Raw genomic sequence first — 18,177 nt, 5'->3', positions numbered from 1 at the left:
CAAGCCCACCGCCCGACCCAGACCCTGCCCGCAGCACCCCCGCTCGCCGGCCCCCCGCTCCCGGTGGGGAGAGGTGGGCTCTCCCCCTTCGGCAGAGGGAGCACAACCCCCTGAGAGACCGCCGGGGGGTCCCGCAGCCCGCCGGGGCCGAGCCGGGGGGAAGCCCGGAGGCTCCAGCTCCTCCGGCCGCAGCGGGCGGCAGAGCCCGGGGGCGGCTCGGTGCCCGCCTCCCTCGGGGCAGCCTCCGCCGGGACCGGCACCCTAAAGGGAGACACCCCCCCTACACACCTCGTCTCTCTGCCTTCACCCCATCCCCGATCCCCCGCCCCGGGCCCCGAGCGCCGGGCTCGGTCCCCGCCCCGAGGTGCCCGCACCCCCCGGCTCCGCCGCTCGAGCTCCCCCGTGCGCTCTGCCCCGGGAGGCGGCGGCGGCGGCGGCGGGTCCCGGCGCTGTCCCCGTCCCCGTCCCTATCCCCGTCCCCGTCCCTGCCCCTGCCCCCGCCCGCGGCTCCCGGGGCACCGGCCATGCCGGGGCCGCGCCGGGACCGCCCGGCCGTGCTGCTGCTGCTCGGGGCTCTGCTGGCGGCCGATCTCTACTTCCACCTCTGGCCGCGGGCGCGGCGGGAGCTGGCGGCGGGACTCCCGGGCTGTCCCTGCCGCCGCCGCCGCCTCCCCGCTCCCGCCGCCCCGCTCCCGCCCCGCGCAGCCTCCGCGCTGCGGCGCCTCTTCGCCCACCCGCTCTACCGCGCCGACGGCCCCGCCGAGCCGCTGCTGCGCGCCCGCGAAGCGCTGCGCTACTACCGGCGGAAGGCGGCTCGCTGGAACAGGTGCGTCCCGCCGACACGGCACCCCCCCGCCCCGGGCACCCCCCCGGCCCGGGCACCCCCCTGCATGGGCATCTCCTGCGCACCCCCTTCCCGGGCACCCCCCCGGGCATCCTTTGTGCGGGCGCCCCTCTCCGGACACCCCACGGGCACCCCCTGGAAGAGCACCCCAAGTGCAGGCACCCCCCCAGGCACCCCCTGCGTGGACATCTCCTGGGCACCCCTTTTCTGGGCACCCCTCCTGGGTATCCCTTCCCAGGCACCCCCTGGGTGGGCATCTGCTGGGCACCCCCTCCCCGGACACCCCCTGCATGAGCACCCCAAATGCAGGTACCCCCCAGGCACTCCATGAACGGGTGCCCCTCCCTGGACAGCCCCCCGGGCACCCCTTCCCCAGGCACCCCCTGCAAGAGCACACCAAGCACAGGTTCTCACCAGGCACCCCCTTCCTGGGCACCCCGTGCCTGGGTATCTCCTGGTCACCCCTTTCTTGGGCACCCCCTGCAAGAGCACCCCAAGTGCAGGTACCCCCCCAGGCACCCCCTGCACGGGCATCTCCTGGGCACCCCCTTCCCAGGCACCCCCTGCAAGAGCACCCCCAAGTGCAGGTACCCACGGGGCACTCCCTCTCCAGGTACCCCCTGCACAGGCATCTCCTGGGCACCCCTTTCCCGAGCACCCCCCCAGCAGCCCTCCTGGGTACCCATTGCACAGGTACGCCCCAGGCACCCCCTTTCTGGGCAGCTCTCCCAGACCCCCCTGCTTAAGCATCCCCTGCCTGGGCAGACACCCCTGGGGTACCCCCAGCCCACCTTGTCCCCCACTTCCTGGCTCTCTGCCCCACCGTCACCCCCCTCCCCAACAACCAGCACCCCACAGGCAGGTGGGGCTGAGCGGGGGGTTCCTGGGGTGCCTCCCACCCCGCTGTTAGAGCCCCAGGGGAGGGGACGGGTGGCTGTTGGGGCAGGGGGTGAGACCCCACGAGCCGCATCCTCCCAGGGGTAAGCGCCTGCTTTGTTCAGCGTCGCCTTTTCTGCTCGGGGCAGAAGGGGAGACAACCCCCAGGCGCTGAACCCCAAAGCTGGGTGCACCCAGCACCCGCAGTCCCCCAGGCCAGAGCTCTGTGTGCCCGTGTCTGCCTCCTCTGATCCAGACAGCGGTGTCGGGGTGCTGGCACCCCGTCCAGCCCCTCGTCCCTGCAAGAAACAGTGTGGAGGCTTTTACTTTTGGGGAGAAAGGGATTCTCCTCTTGCTGCCTCTCCGGTGGCAAGAAAACTGCATCTCCTGCCCCTGGGGTGGGACCGTCACTAACCCCGGTGGCCCCAGCGGGGAGGGTCACCCACAGCACCAGCCCCTGCGCGGGATCCAGCCCCTGAGGCTTCACACCACGGGGCCCTGAACCCCTGACCTGCCCCCCCCCCCTCGCAGGAGGGCTGTGGCCAAGCTGGAGACAGCCAGCACCCTCCCGCGTCCCCCAGCTTCTCCCTGCACCCACCAGCTTCTTCCTTCACGCACAAGCTCGGCTCCAGCAGGGATGGCCACGGTGATGCGGTGCCGGAGCGGGTCACCGAGCTCTCAGCATCGTCCCGCTGCCCCTTCACGGCACAGGGACAGTGCCCACCTGCACGGGGACAGCAGAATCTCCTGGGGACCAACCTCTGAGGTCCCTGTCCTGGCACCTCCCCGCTGGCCAGGTTCGGTTTCCAGTGTCGGAGCCAGCCCTGCTCCTCCCGCCACACACGCTGTTTGCTGAGCAGGATTTCCAAGCTCCCACTTTCTCCACTTCGATGCATATTCCTCTTATTTCGGAGAGACTCACCCAGGCCCAGTTTCGGGTGCGATTCGCAGGAGGAAATGATGGAAAACGATAACGGAAGGAACCAAAGAAGGATCTCCAGGGCCTGAGCAACACCCACGGTCTGGAGCCGCCCGCTGCGCTCGGCCGGGGGTCACCCCTGTGAGGCTCATCCCTTGCCCAAGTGAGTCTGGAGAGGGTCAAATCCTCCTTCGCATGGCTCGCAGTCGGGGGGTTTGTGTATCCTTGGGACACAGGCCGTGGCCAGGCTGTGTCATGGGCCACCCTCGGGTGCATCTTCTCAGAGCTGAGCAACACCTCCTGAAGTCAGCAGGAGCTGGGCAGCAAGATGGATATTTCCCACGAAAAAGCCGGGTGGGGAAAGGGGATTTGAACCAAAGCAGATCACGGCACATACTTGACAGCTTCTTGAGCACCCCAGAAGCCCTGAGCACCCAGTGCCAGGCACTTGCAGCAGCACTGGCATTACGCCCGTGCCAGCCTTGCCTGCGGGACAGCCCCAGCTATTTGATAAGAAGTCTGCATTCCCTGACCTTATTTACCACTTGGTTTAAACGTGCTGTTTGTAACGAAGCTGTGGCTGCACGTTGCCTTTTGTTCTGAGGTTTGGTTATGATGTGGTCAGGAGGAAAGCTGTGATGCTGTTTGCCCTTGATTGACTTCGCTTTGCACCTCCGGGAAGGAGAAGGGAGGCAGAGTATTGATTATTCCTCAGTCACTTTGAAATAAAATATATGATGCTCATAAGCTTGTAAAGCCTTCAGAGAGCGTGCACAGGACGAGGTGACACACAACCTCCGCTGCCATTGGCGCTGCAAATTGAATATATAATAAGACAGCATTTGCTGGGGCTGATGCATTTTGTAAGACTTAATTTGCTGTGGGCTTGGAGGAATTTCTGCCTCACCAGAAGCACTGCAGAGCCCATGTCCCCTCCGACGTGGTCACTGAAAGAGCCGTCCCTGAAATTGCTGAGAGCGAAGGGCAGTGGCCTCTGTGGGACCCGGGAACCGTGGCTTCCTCGCCCAATCCGTAGGTTGAGCGAAGCTGCTGCTGTTGTTGGGGGTTGGAGATAGTGCCGCAAGGTCCACGCCAGCTCTCACCGAGGGGTGACCACATCCACTACCAGGTGGAAGAGGGTCAGAGCTGAGGGTCCCTGGGCCACCCTCTCCTGGTTGATGGCAGGTTTCTGTGCTGTTGGCGAAACAGCTTTCAGAGTGGCAGGATGCTCCTCTTGAGTGGAACAAGCTGTGGTTTAACCCTTGTACCTACAGCTCAGCGTGCCCGTCTTCATTTCTGTGGCCAGCTGGACATCAGCTGGGCTGGGACTCTGCCAGCTCATGGACCGGCCCCAGGATATGGCCCGATTCGCATCCCCGTGCCCAGGGGATCGCAGCAGCCCGTGTCCCACCTCCGCCGTGCTCACTGTGTGCTGCCCATCACCGTGCTTTTCCCCGGCTCTTCAATTAGGACCAGGAATTTGATTGCAGGATGCAGAACCAGCTGGAGAGACTGATGGGGATGCAGGAAGGAAACAGCAAAAAAACGATCCACACCTCTTCAAAACCAAAAAAACCATCCTCCTTTAAAAGTCTGGAGCTTATTTTTATCCTTTAAGGAGCAGCTTGAAAACCCCAAACTCTGTGGCCAGCTCGGTGCTGGGGGAGGCACGGGGCGAGCAGACACCAGTGGCCTGTGCCCAGTGTCACCCCATGCCGTGCCCCGCAGAGCCCAGCAGTGAGCTGGCTGAGCAGGGCTAGGGCAACCCCAGGGCTATTTATAGCAAGATAGAAATGAGCCCAGTTTTTATATCATTATGTCTTTTGCAGAGATCTGTTCTGACAGGGAAATATTTCAGGAATCCTGAAGGAAATGGGAAGGCAGAGGGAGCTGTATTTTGGGTTTAAAGGCTGGAAAGGGGCTCGCTGGCCCTGCAGCCGCGCAGCCGGGGCAGGGACCGTGTGGGCGCTGGGCTGGGAAGCAGCCGCCGGCTGGGAACTGCCTCCCCTTGCATAACCGCTGCATTTTTTTCCCCATCAGTAATCTATTGCTCACTGCCACCCCGGGGGGGGGGACCAGCCTGCGTGTATGGGAGGCAGGAGAGCAAATATGGTAAAATATTTGGGTAGCTTCCCTAGGGAAAAATCCTGAGTCATTCTAAATTACACTGGGGTCTTTATCGTCCCTGGCTGCGGCGGGGGGTTAAGGTTGGGGGTAAGGTTGTGCCTCAAAGACTTGCCCACGCGAGACCTGGTGTGTGGCAGCACGATGGAAGGTCAAGGCACGTCTGCCGGAGCTGACACATCCCTGTGCCACGAGGACGTGCCAGCCAAACCCACCGACGAGTCTCTGCGTGCTCCCATGGCCGCCTCATCCCACCTCGGGAGAGCTTCTGCCCCCCGCGCAGGCAGCCCGAGCAAAGAGCCGGACCGACGCTCTCCTCTCTGACCACGCACACGTGGACTTTGCACCGTCGCTGACCCGATCCACCTGAAAGGCAAACAAACTGGGAGAGGGACCGGGCTGCTCTGACCTGCAGGCACACCACATCTCTCCATTGCTTAGATTTCTCCCAGGACGCTACTGAAACGTGTCCCTCACCGCCTTGGCTCATGGTTCGACTGGACTAACCACGCTGTTTAGCCTGCTTGGATGGAGGATGACGGAAAAAAAAAAAAAAAACAAAAAAAAAAACCCCAACGCTTTCCTGTTGGTTTGAAGCAAAAAAAAACCAGCCACACCCACGGGGCAGAGCTCTTTCCAGCTGCCAGTGCCAACACCTTGGCTGGTAATGCCTGGGTGCATGGTCAGCACCCGTGTGCTGCAGCCACACAGCACCGCAAACCCCGCGCACGCTCCCCTCTCCCACTGAGCTCGAAAAGCGCGGGCAGCCAGCCTCCCCCTCCTTGACACTTTTAGTTTTGTTTGCGTTGGGCAAAAATGAAAAAAATTAGGAAAAACTAAAGGCAGGCAGGGAAAAGTCTCTTTTTATCTCCCTGTTTCCCAGAGCGTGTTTTGCCAAGGGTCTGCAAGGCACGTGGCACCTCCCTCTCCCCAGCCGCTCCCTCCCAGGCTTGGTTAATGCCCCCCTCCATTACCACCAGCCCCCCTCAATATCAACCCCCAGCTCCTGTTTTCTTTCACGGATGTATCTTGGCACTTTCAGTGCAAACTGAACTTCCTTTTCCCTGTATCAGGACCGACTACTCCGTACATGGCTCGGGCGGCGTTAATGAGAAACTAACGCTCTGCCCTCCGCCGGGTGGAACAAGTGACCTTTCGATTGCAGTTTAGCGAAGCGCAGGTCCCAGCTGTGAAGGTCTCAAGGTTGAGGAAAATGCTGATCAAGTGGGGGGACGGTTTTGGGTTATCATTGAACTTGAGAGGCCCCTTCAGCTCCACCTGCCAAGAAAGGGCTGGGTTCAACCTTGATTTTAAGAGATGATGGGCAAGACACTCCTTGCATCCCTGCTTGCCAGACCAAGGGCTGCGAATCTGGTCACGGAGGCTATTTGTGGCTCTAACAGTGATTTTTTTTTTTTTCCCCCTCTTCCTGCGACCTCTGGCTTCAGGAAAAAGCTCTGTCAGAGATATAACAACCGTAAGGACAGACCTCTGCAGAGGCTCGCTCGGACAGGACCCTATTGTTCTCCTGGGCTCTGCAGGCACCTCACTGAGTAGTTCAGACCCAAGTCATCTGCTGTCACATCACATCCCCTCCCCAGGTCTGGCCTGGAGCCTGCAGTCCCTCTGGAAAGCACTTCATCCATCACTTAGGCCCGCCCTTGTGTTACTGGAGATGTGGTTTAGCTCCAGCCATGCCCTGACACCCCTCCTGGTCCTGATGGGACGAGGAGAAGACAACAGAGCCCCTTGTGTTCCCACTTGAGGCTGCTTTCCCAGGGCTTTGCAGAAGCAAGAAAGCAGCACAATTTGTGAGCCATTTGACCATCTCAATCATCACTCCCTGTCTCAGTTTCCCCTCGGGTAGCACCCATAGTCCTTATCCACCCCGTGCCCCCCAGCACCCTCCCCACTCCCCAACAGCCTCTGGGCTCAGAGCAGTAAGGGTGGCTCATCCTCATCACCCCATAACCACTTTCTTCCAGGAGACACAAGCTTTACAGGGAGGAGCTCAACCTAACCTCCCCCGCAGCACCGCTGCCGCTCCGGCCGGAGGCCAGTTGGCTCCAGTTCCACCTGGGCATCAGCCGGGATGGGCTCTACCCGCGCTCCAGCCCTGCCGTCAACAGGCTCCTCCGGGACATGCAAGACTTCACCACTATCAGTGCTGGTAAGCCCCCTCCTGCCATGGGGATGGGGCTGGTGGGAGCTGCATGGGGCTGGGGGGCTCCAGCCCCTCCCCAAAGTCACTTTTCAAACAAGGCAGGGGATGTTGCTCGCTGGAGGAAGCCCTGAGCCAGCTTCCCGGCAGGTTTTGGGCTCTGCAGTCGCCAGGCCCTTACCTTGAGATGGGAGAACCAAGCTGTGGCCCGTAATGCATCATTTTTTGGTGCTTGTCATGCTGGGGGCCCGTTGCACAGTCGTTCAGTCTCCCCAGGCTGCCTCCAAAGGGGACTATGCCCCAGTGGCACTGGGGCTGCCAGGCTGGGGCAGGCAGGGAGCACCCCCCTGCATGCCCAGTGTGGGAAGGGGGGGTCAGCAGCAAGAGACTGAGCCCAGCGGGGTCTCACCACTCCTCCTGCCCTTGCAGACTACAGCCAGGATGAGAAAGCGCTGCTGGGAGCCTGCGACTGCAGCCAGAGTGAGTGTGACACTGCGGGTCCCTGCTCTCCCCTCGCACGCCCTTGTTCCACAGAATCATCATCAAGGTTGCGAAAGACCTTGAAGCTCCTCCAGTCCAACCATGAACCTCACCCTGACCATTCCAACTCCACCAGATCCCTCAGCGCTGGCTCAGCCCGACTCTTCAACCCCTCCAGGGATGGGGACTCCCCCCTGCGCCCTGGGCAGCCCATTCCAACGCCCAACAGCCCCTTCTGCACAGAAATCCTTCCTCAGAGCCAGTCTAGCTTCAGCTGACCTCACTCCCCAACTCCTCCATCCTAACCTCAACAAGGGAAATGTAAAGCCAGGCAATGCCAGGCCCTTCTCCCTTCAATTAAAACCCATCGCCCCAGCAGAGGCTGGGATGTGGGTGCCACGACACCAGTACACCACTGGTTTCTGCTGGGAGACAAAGGAAAAAGTCCCCAGGAGGACGTAACAAATGGCTTGTGGGACAAGTGGTGGAGGGAAATCTCTATGGCACAGGGGAGAGGGAAGGTAAACTGCAGAAGCAGAGGGGACAAGGAAAGCAGCTGGAGGGAGCGATGGGATGGGCTCACCAGGGTGGGATGATGGATTGTGTCCGAGTGCACACCCGGTGCTTCCCCGCGCAGGGGAGGCTTTCCAGGCAGCTAATGTCCCGTTTCCTCCCCAAGTCGTGAAGCCCAGCGGTGTGCACCTGAAGCTGGTCCTCAGGTTCCAGGATTTTGGGAAAGCCATGTTCAAGCCCATGAGGTAAGACACGCTGGCAGAGCTTCCCCCGAGTCCCCCAGAGCCACTTACTGAGGCACCTGAGCATCCTTCCTCGCCTGCATTCACCTACCTTGACAACCAAAAATGTTTAATTGTTATTGACTGCTCGCACCATCCCAGGGACGCGCAGACAAACACCGATGTTCCAACACTGCTTATTGATGTTGGAAATTTCTCGGTTCGCAGATGCCAGACGGCGAAGGACCTTGGGACACTTGTTCTCCCAAGAGTTTTGCCCATTTCTTCCTCTTCCCCAGCTGACTTTGTGTTTTACCTTGTTTCTCCTTGGATTCCCCTGAGTATTTCCAAGAAACAGCCATCAGTCCCGGTCACCTCAAACAAGAGTTTCAAATTGCTTCTTGCACTTACTTGTAGCCCCTCGGGACTCTTCACATCTCTTCCCAGTCACTTTACTTTCCGTGCCAAGGCAGGGCAGCTGGCAGCACGCCGACTGGGATGGTTTGCTCAGCCAGAAGACAGCCAGCTCCTCTCCCCCTGGTTTCCATCCACCTCTGCCCCATGTCCGGCAGGTCCAGGAGGGGAAGGAAAGTGTCTGTGCACTCAGCTGAACCAGGAGGGCTCCGCTGTGCCTATGGGCTTTCCTGCAGTACACAGCTGCTTGGGAGGCTGAGCATGCAAATTCACATGCTGCACATATTGGGGCACTGTGTGACAGACAGAAAATGAAATTAAATGAACTTCTGTTCCCATCTGAGGGGTGAGAGGATCAAACCTAAGCTCTTCTCTGCCTCCCACAGGGAAACAAGAAGTGGAGCGTGGCCTCTGGGGTCCCCCCATGTTATACCCACTCGAAACGCTGTCCTAAGTACGTGGGTCTAAACTCTGGCACAGAAGGTTTTAAAGTCCAGAGTCAGCCCTCCAGCCTCCCTCACCCACCTGCCAACGAGACAGGGCACAAGTGCTGCTCCCCAGCATGGCGGGTGATGGCCTCAGCTCAGCACCAGGCGCTTTGGGTCCTGGCCTGGGCACTGCAGCTCTGCCCGGTGGCCCTGGGACCAGCGTGGTGGCCACACACCCCGAGTGCGGTGTCCTCGCGCCTCCGCTCTGCGTCCGGGCTCCTGCCAGCTGCCTGCAGTGCTGCTGCCCGCACTGCCCTGCTCCGTTAGGTTAACCCCCTTGCTCTTTCCCAGGCAGAAACGTGAGGAAGAGACTCCCGAGGACTTTTTCTACTTCGTTGACTTCCAGCGGCACAACGCGGAGATCGCCGCCTTCCACCTGGACAGGTAGGGCCCTGCCACGGTGCCAGCACCCCGTCCTCTGCCCACGGACAGCTCTGGCATGAGAAAAGCCGTGCTGAGCCCTGCAGAGCTGCTCAGCCTTAGATAAGCGAGGGCTTTGCAGCACCCCTTCGGGAGCTGATGCGCCTTTTGGGCATGGGGGTGGCTCTGGCTCTCCTCTGAAGCCCAGGGGTCAGCTTCGCCTTGGCCACTGCACGAGAAGAGGCTGGTGGGTAAAGTCCAGGTGGTGAAGGGGTCAGGTATTTGCCCGGCTACCACATGGCCACACGCTTGTCATCCCTCCCGTGCATCAAAGTGCAAAGATGAGCTCTGGGCACAGCCTGGATCCCCTCCCGGTGAGGGAGTCACACGCTCAATCAGCAATCAAGGAGTGTTTTGGATTGAGATAAACTGCAGCCATGCAGTTTCAAGCCCTCAGCTGATGAGCAATTAACCTGGCGCCTCTTGCCAGCTGGCTTTGTATTTAATAAAATCAAAAATACCCTTATTAGAAGAGCAGAGCAGCAGCCTTCTTCCCCTCGATGGGATGAGTACTGAACATCAAGGGAAAGTGATCCCTGATGATGGTCATGGATGGGGGTCTCCAGTTCCCACACCCAACTTACACAATAAGCAGGACTAGACTTAAGTCCTGCAGCTCAAGCTCCAAGTGAGGGAATGGAGAGCTGAATTCCCTTCCCAGCCCTGCCCCTGCATCACCACAGTGACTCTGGTTGACTCAGCTACCCTCAGCTTGTCTCTGCAGCCCAGCTCCACTGCCAGAAAAATGAGACCCGACTGCTTTTCTGAAGTGCTTTGTGGTTTTTAGAGCTGAAAGATGCTAGATGAAAGCATATAATATTTTTTTTCTTTAAACGTTGCTCAATAAGTAACAGGCTAAATCCTGTTTTGTGCCCGATTCTCAGAAGCAGAGGGCATTACCCAGGGAGCAAAGCACAGCATTAGCTGGTTCACGCCGTGTTACTGACTCAGCAATCAACAGCGGCTTTCCACTCACTGCCATGAATGCCTTTCTGCCCCAGGCCCTGATTTTTTCAAGAATATTTGAGATGAATCAGCCGGGCATGAGTGTCTCTGAGTGGGGTGATGCCTCCTCACCTCCCACTGTCTCAGTCGTCTTGTACCAGGTTCAACACATCTTTGCTCCATGTCAAACTCAACATTGTAGAAGGGCCCAAAAGGCTCTTCTGGCTCCCAAAGGACACAGCTTGTGTGTGAGGGATGGGAGAAACCATTTAGGGAAAAAAACATTAATCCTGGAGAACATCCAGATTGTTCCAGGCAGCAGCTATTAAAATACCAAAATCCAAACTCAGCCACATTTTGGTCCAGAGGGTAAAACGATCCTGGCTATTTTCTAGACAGAAGCTGGCAGAAAAAAAAAAAAAAAAAAATCCATGCAGGTACAGCCCTCAAAAGGTTTACCAACAGAAAGGACAGGGCAGCATCTGCCGTCCCACGCTGCCATCCTGTGTGGTGACATCCCTTTGCACCACAGGCTCTGAGCCGCTTCCTTTTTGTGCAGGATCCTGGATTTCCGGAGGGTGCCGCCCACAGTCGGGAGGTTGATCAACGTCACCAAGGAGATCCTGGAGGTCACCAAGAACGAGATCTTGCAGAGCGTCTTTTTTGTCTCGCCAGGTAGGCACTTGGCTGCCACCAGCTGGGATGAGATGTGTTGGTCCGTGTGGGTGGAAGAGCAGGATCTGCAGGCAGGATTTGTGCTGTTGAGCAGAGGTTAAATTCTTCACTGAAACATGCACAAAGACACGGTTACAGCAGGAATGTCCCTCAGCCTCCAGCTGGAATCATCTGCCAGATCTAGTCCCACACCCAGTTTTCCCTCAACTCTTCCACTAGCACAGAACTAGGTCTGTCCATCGACCAAACTCCAGGTATTGTCCACGATTTGGCAGTTTCACATCCACGACGTGCTTGCGTACACCACAACCTACGCAGTCACTGTCACACGATGGGGAAGAAGTCAGCCCAGGCTACCTTGCGGTCTCCTGCAGATCACAGCTCCTTTCCCCATTCTCCTCTCTCTTCTCCTCCCAGCCAGCAACGTGTGCTTCTTTGCCAAGTGCCCGTACATGTGCAAGACTGAGTACGCGGTGTGTGGGAACCCTCACCTCCTGGAAGGGTCCCTCTCCGCCTTCCTGCCGTCCCTCAACCTGGCACCACGACTCTCCATCCCAAACCCATGGATCCGGTCCTACTCGTTCGATGGAAAAGAGGAGTAAGTGGGTAAATGATGCTGCTTCCCATATCTGCGCTGCAGGGAGCACACGGGAAGGAGAATGAGCGGGGTACAGACACACAGACGTACGTACAGAAATTGTATGTCCAGGCAGAGGAAGGCCAAGGTTTAGAGAATGCCCATAATTAGTCTAATAACTCTTAATGCCTGGACATCGACTGGGTTTGACTTCCAGTCTCCTGCACTCACAAGGAGGGAGATCTAAGTCCTCCTCATTTCCATCTCCACACGGGAGACTGGCTTTGGGGTGCTGTTGGGACACGGCAACAGGAACCACTGAGTGTGTCTCCCCTTCTCCTCCATCTCCTGCAGGTGGGAAGTGAATCCGCTCTACTGCAACACGGTGAGGGAGATCTACCCCTACAGCAACGGCAACCGGCTGCTTAACATCATCGACATGGCCATATTTGACTTCCTCATAGGTATGGTGAAGGGGGAAATAACATTCCTTCCTTCCACGGGGGTTTTCAGCATCAGTCTGTCTGCCTTGCTATGCCACGGGGTTTCTTGAAGCCATCCCTTCTGCTCCAGAGACAGTTTTTGAAGACTCCTGTCTCCCCACAGCCAGCCAGCACGACCCCTCCTGATGTGCTGCCAGCAATGGGGGACCCCCCAGGCCCACCCCAGCCCACTCCCCGGGGGGTTCAGCAAGTTGAAAGCAGCAGCTCTGAACATCTTAGATGCTTCCAGCAAGGCAACAAGTATTTCATACAGATCTGGAAGGAAACATAGGATAGTTTAGAAAATTACTCCGTCACACGCAAGGGAAACTCTGTTGCTCTGTCTGCCCTTTACCAGGGAACATGGACCGTCACCACTATGAAATGTTCACCAAGTTCGGGGACGATGGCTTCCTCTTGCATCTGGACAACGCCAGAGGGTGAGGCTGTGGGAGGACTCTGGGGAGGGGGGGAAGGTGGTGGGCAGGCACTAAAGCTCTGTGCTCTCTGCTTCACCCACCAGGTTCGGGCGACATTCCCACGACGAGACCTCCATCCTGGCCCCGCTCTCCCAGTGTTGCACGTAAGTGCCAGGTTCATCCCCCTTCCCAGACACGTCGGTGTTTCCACCATAACAGACCAGCAGCGCTTGCTGCGGTAAGTCATCCAGGCCTGGCTCCATCCAGAGCGCAGGGAAGAGCCCTTGCTAATCCCAGCCAAGGGGGCAGGCCGGGCAAGTTGTCCCTGAAGCAGGGATTAAGCTTTTATATCAGAGTATTAAGCTCTAATGTGCTGCAGCCTGCTACGGTGTCATTCAACTACCCTTCCTGGATACTTCCCTGCTGAAGCTAAAAGGCAAGTGTAAAAGCTCTCACCGACAGACCAGGAGACACTGTCCGTTGGATCAAACCCTTCCAGAAGTGCGTACTGGCATCTCCCAGCCCATCAACACGAGGTGCTCTCAGCCCTATTCATCTGACATGGAGCTCAGAATCCATCCAAAAGCCTGGTAGAACTCTGATACAGTTCATCAGGTTTCTTCTTCCCATGGCATTAAGGAGAAGCTCATAAATTTTACTATCTGAATCCTATCTTCCCCCTTAATTCATTCACATAAATCATCCGCTGAAAGTCAAATTTAAGAGACAGAAAAAGCCGCTCTTCCCTGTGGTTTCTCTTTAAGGGATGCCTAACCTATTTCCTCGCTGTACCCGCTCCATCTCAGCCTCAGGGTGTTAACTGCACTCTCCCCAGACATTTGTATTACTGGATCTAATTTTAAGAACTGTTATTTGCACCCAGTGAGTCTTTTCATTTATAATTGCAGGCTCGCAGCGAATCCTTCTCTTGAACTCCTATTTTGTGCAGTTTAAATTAAGTCTACCTCTTAATTTGACCTGTATACAGTAATATCCACAGGTCATATATCCTTCCTATTCTTCCACCTCCCAGAAGCTCTTCTTAATTTAGTTCCTCTTGTTAAAGAGCAGTGGTAAGAAGACCTGTGAGTCGCACCTTGTAATAAGCCAACTAGGGCCAAGAGCAGCGTAAAAGCAACTCACGCTGCCCGAGGGAGACACAAAACCTCATTTCCCACAACAGCCAATCCATTCGGAGTAGGGGAGCATCCACAAACGCTTGGAAAGGCAGTAAAAAAGTTTGAGTAAGTGCAGAGGCCACAGATTTCACCTGAGCGGGACCAAAGTCCTCCAGCCACTCCAGACGAGAGGAACCACGCAAACCGCAGGGACGCTGAACAGGCTGCTCGCCCCCCGGTTAAACATGGTCATCTCCTTCCCAGCAGAGCTCTTCTCTGAAGTTTGGCTTCCAGCAGATTTAAGTCTGGTATTTTTAGCTTCCTTTCACAGCTCCCACACCAGTCCTTGTCCCACACGTTGAAGTCTGCTGCTCTCCTCTCCCAGCGTTGCTCAGAGTACAGTGAATGGCACAAATACAGCCACGCAGGAAGAGATGGTTCTTTTCCTGAAAGGGTCAAACCCCTCGACAAGGCACAGACAGGCCTGCAAACGGCCCCCAGTTAACCTGGCACATCTATCTGCTTGGCTGATGAAACCCCTAGAAGGCTCTGGGTCAGATCTTCAACAATTCAGTACCTCAGCAGGGCTCCCACTGCCCGCTGCCAGGATTTCCATCTCCGGCTCCATGTTCCGCCTTATGTAACAGTTCCAGCAATAACTCAGCCATTCCCCGCGGGGTCAGACTAGCCCGTTCTCCACCTCCGAGCCCCGTCGCTGTTGGGACCAGAGCAAACACAGCTGGTGTTTACCCACAGCAGCTCCTCGGCCACCCCTTGCCTAGACGGAGAGCGCACGCACGCTCGATTGCTGCGGTTCGCATCTGCTCCTCGGGCAGCTTTCTCCAGCAGCAGCAGCAGCAGAACCTCCCAGCTGTGATTTAAAGCCTTGTTGCTGGGCTTAGCACTTTATCAATTGATTTTTTTGCTGGGCTTTTTTTTTTTTTTTTTTTTTTGGTTATTTGTGCAAGCCAGGACAACAGCCGCAGTTTAAATCGCCAGCAGCGCGGAGGAGGCAGCCAGTCACAGCACCTTTCTCCCTCCTTCGTGCAACACCGCGGGCATCACGGACCAAAGATGAGCACTTGGTGCAGCTCAGCGGCTGCTCGGCCTGGAACAGCAGCTCCAAGCAGCCTCTCTTGACATCTGAACAACACGTGGCCTGTTAGAGCTGCAGAGAGCCAGATCGCTGTTCCCAATCGATGCCCTGGGTAAACAACAAGCATACAAAAGCAAATCCTGGAGCTGGTTAAAATGTTCCCAACTACACCTTTTTCCACCTGAAAATTCTGGCTCAGCTTTTAAATAGGAATGGCTCCACGGACACAGACTATTTTGTTTCCCAAATTTAAAGGGCAATAAGTAAAACCACTGATTAATTTCGGTATTAGAGATACTGAAGTCAATACACTTTTGCTGAGGATTAAATAAATGATTTCAGAATCCTTAGTTTCATTCCCAAAAGTGTTCTAAGATTATGGCTTTGCATCCCACTTTCTGGCAAAGGGATATAATATTTAATTTCAGTACCTATTAAGGTGAAAAGTCACAGTTGAATCAGTTCCAGGAACTATTCCCTCATTTTGCTCAGTTTTGATACAAGATTATTTTTCCCTCATTCATGCCTCTCCATTTTACCTCCCCCTCTGCCCGCACCCCATAAATGTCATCCCTGGGAACAGGGCACCACCCTGCAGCAATCTGGGGAACTGGGTCATCTCTGACTCAGAGGAAAAACACTCATTACTGAGAACTATCATGTTTTTCTCTCTGATGACAGAAATCTGCAGTACAAATACTCTGCAGTCTGGAAAAACAAAGGAAGCAGCAGAGGTTTCTGTAAAAACTTTAATTTCCTTCAGAAAGGGAAAGTTTTTGTCCGAAGTTTTTTTGTGAAATATCTTCACCTATCTCTGCCCTCCCTCCTTTCCCTACTACCAAGGGGCACAGACAGCTGGTTCTTGCTCGGCTGTCACAAGAAGTTTGCATTAAGATGTCTGATTTTTTATTTTTTCCCCCAGAATAAAGAGGACAACGTTATTACGACTCCAGCTCTTGGCCGAGCCCGAGTATCGGCTCAGCGACGTGATGAGGGAATCCCTCCTGCAGGACCGCCTGGCCCCGGTCCTCACCGAACCCCACCTCTTGGCTTTAGACAGACGGTTACAGCTGATCCTGGAGGCTGTGAGGAAATGCATAGACACGTATGGAGAAGCCAAGGTGGTGGCCAACGACACCACGCAGCCCGAGGCTCCTGCGTCCGACAGAGCGAAGCTGACCACTTAAACCGTCCTTAACTCGTGCTCAGAGGTAGGGAAAACCCCTGCAAGGCAAGTGGCGAGTTTTAATAGCTGGTAATTTCCATCTACAAACACTTGCGGAGACTGAGAGGGGCAACTCCTCAGATGTTTGAGCATCACACTGGGCTTCTCTGCTGGGTACTCAACCAAAGCTGCTGTGCTCCGGTGTGGTGTTGAGCTGTGGTCTGGCTGCAGCAGACCTTTACACCCTGAACACCAGCACTCTGGTGGAAAAGCAGGGATCTGTTCTGTAGCTGGTTGTGCCCTTGGGAGGGTGGGGGAACACATGGCCATTGGTTTGCTCAACCTGCACGAGCTCTCGGTCTTGTAGGTGAAGGACACAAACTAGATCCAAAGGTGAGGCTTGAATAAAGAGATGCCAAGAGCATTTTCCTCTTATTAAGTCTGTTCTGTAATCAAGACTGGGTATGGGAAAAGAGCAATCTTACGTCACAAGGGCTGTACCTGCCACGGAGACAACAGCACATTGATGGGGCATGGCCAGACTGGAGAGCGTTTGCACAGTATTCACCACCAAGTCACACAGTTGCCTCTTGGTCTTGATCAAGAGTGATCAACCCACACCGTTTTGATCTGTGTACATCCCTCAAAAGCTTCAAGGGCAGTAAAACCACTTCCACCTGTCTCCCGGGTAGAAAAGCCTGTCTGGGTTACAGGAGAAAGGCAGGTATATGTTGCCTTTGACCCCAAGAAAAAAAAAAAACACACACCAAAAAAAAGACAAAAACCCAAACTGCTCAGAGGCATATGACTGTACTTACAATTCAAGAAGCCACCCACTTCTGGTGAAAACATGTTGCCAAAGTCAGGGGGAATCTATCTCAGGCCATCTTCCCATAGCTTTAAAACTGCTTAAGTTGTCAGAATTCCCTGAAAAATAGTATCCGCCCCCCCCCCCCCCCCCCATCTTTGTGCATTTTGAGGGGATGCAGCAGGAACTGCAGACCAAATAAAGCACAGGGAGAGAGTTAACACAGACCTTCCAATTTGCAGTTTTCCCCTCAACGAAGGCTTAAGAACAACTTACTGAAGCTCTCTAATAGCTTTTTCCTTTAACTGTTCAAGAACGATTACACTGAGCCTTTTGGCAGCCACGGGAAAGTAGTTGAGAACTTGGTTGATAATTTATCATCCTTAAGGGGGAGGAAAAAAAAAATAAATTAAACCCAAACACACCTCACAACCAATCTACTAGAAGCTCATTCTAAACTAACCTTTAAGTTAAACAATCCCCACATACAGCACTGCAGAGCTCTCAGAGGAGAACGCTAAAACCCACAGCACAACCGTAGTCGGGCAGCAGGGTGGTAACAGGTTCTCAGCAAGCTGCTGCCCCCACCGCTGCCTTTTTCTCAGGGGCTGGAATTTTGCCCAAGCTAAAGGGAACCCGGTGACGCTGGCGGTAAGTCCCTGGATCATGCAAGGAAGGAACAAAGCTCGTTTGGCCACAGCTATCGTTTTCCACAGGGGTCTGTGCTGACATTTAATTCAACTCCACAGTAGTTGTACAATTGCCTACCTGTCTCCACGCTGTAAAACTAGCAGAGACACACTAGCTGTAACGTGAGTATGTCCCTACAGGTGCCTATTCTGTTCGTTTGTATGTTTGAGGAAGTTTAGAGTGTTTTTACTTAGCAAGGAGATTCCTCCAATATTCTGAAGCCGCAGAGGTTCACAAACCCAACCAATGAATTAAAAAAAAACCCAACCCACCACACGACGCTCCTTCAGCCTCTCCAACTCTTCTATTTCCAGCTTTCACAAAACCAAGGTTTTAGACAGCTTCAGTCAAACAGAATTCTCAGTGTTGGTGGGCTTACAGGCCTTTTTACTCTTGTGGACAGAGAACAGATGAAAATAAAAGGATTTAAGTCACCCAGCATGGGCAGTTGTTTCAGTCCAGGACACTGTATTCCCGAAGTTGGATCTCCCTCTACCGGCCACATTTTGTGAGTTTACCAGAGATAAGACCACAATTAATTTGGTCTGTGTCCTGGAATGGTTACTGTTGGCTGCTTGAACAGGAAGAACATGGCAAGAGAAGATAAGTTTAAGAGTAAAGTTGTAAGGTTAGAAACAGAAGTTTTAAACTTTCATTTTAGGTAATAAAAACAGTTTTCGGCCTTTTCTTTTTTTTTTTGGTCAAGGGGATGGGGGAAAGGGAGAGGCACATGAAGGAAACA

At 55.4% G+C, this 18,177-nt stretch overlaps 1 protein-coding gene across 1 annotated transcript; it reads left to right on the top strand.

Moving 5' to 3' along the window:
• The first annotated feature begins 335 nt into the window (after positions 1–335).
• On the top strand, positions 336–16,433 carry FAM20A (FAM20A golgi associated secretory pathway pseudokinase). The gene is made up of 11 exons (XM_074922069.1): positions 336–826; positions 6,749–6,933; positions 7,354–7,404; positions 8,084–8,162; positions 9,332–9,424; positions 10,965–11,080; positions 11,498–11,678; positions 12,012–12,121; positions 12,498–12,579; positions 12,663–12,722; positions 15,695–16,433. Exons 1-11 carry the CDS (start codon positions 525–527, stop codon positions 15,957–15,959), a joined length of 1,524 nt encoding a protein of 507 aa, XP_074778170.1. The 5' UTR covers positions 336–524; the 3' UTR covers positions 15,960–16,433.
• Positions 16,434–18,177: the final 1,744 nt, after the last annotated feature.

This window comes from Athene noctua, chromosome 18, assembly GCF_965140245.1.
Source record: "Athene noctua chromosome 18, bAthNoc1.hap1.1, whole genome shotgun sequence".
Lineage (NCBI taxonomy): Eukaryota > Metazoa > Chordata > Aves > Strigiformes > Strigidae > Athene > Athene noctua.
The sequence above is the reverse complement of the archived record's forward strand: the minus strand, read 5'-3'. Positions and strand labels throughout refer to the sequence as shown.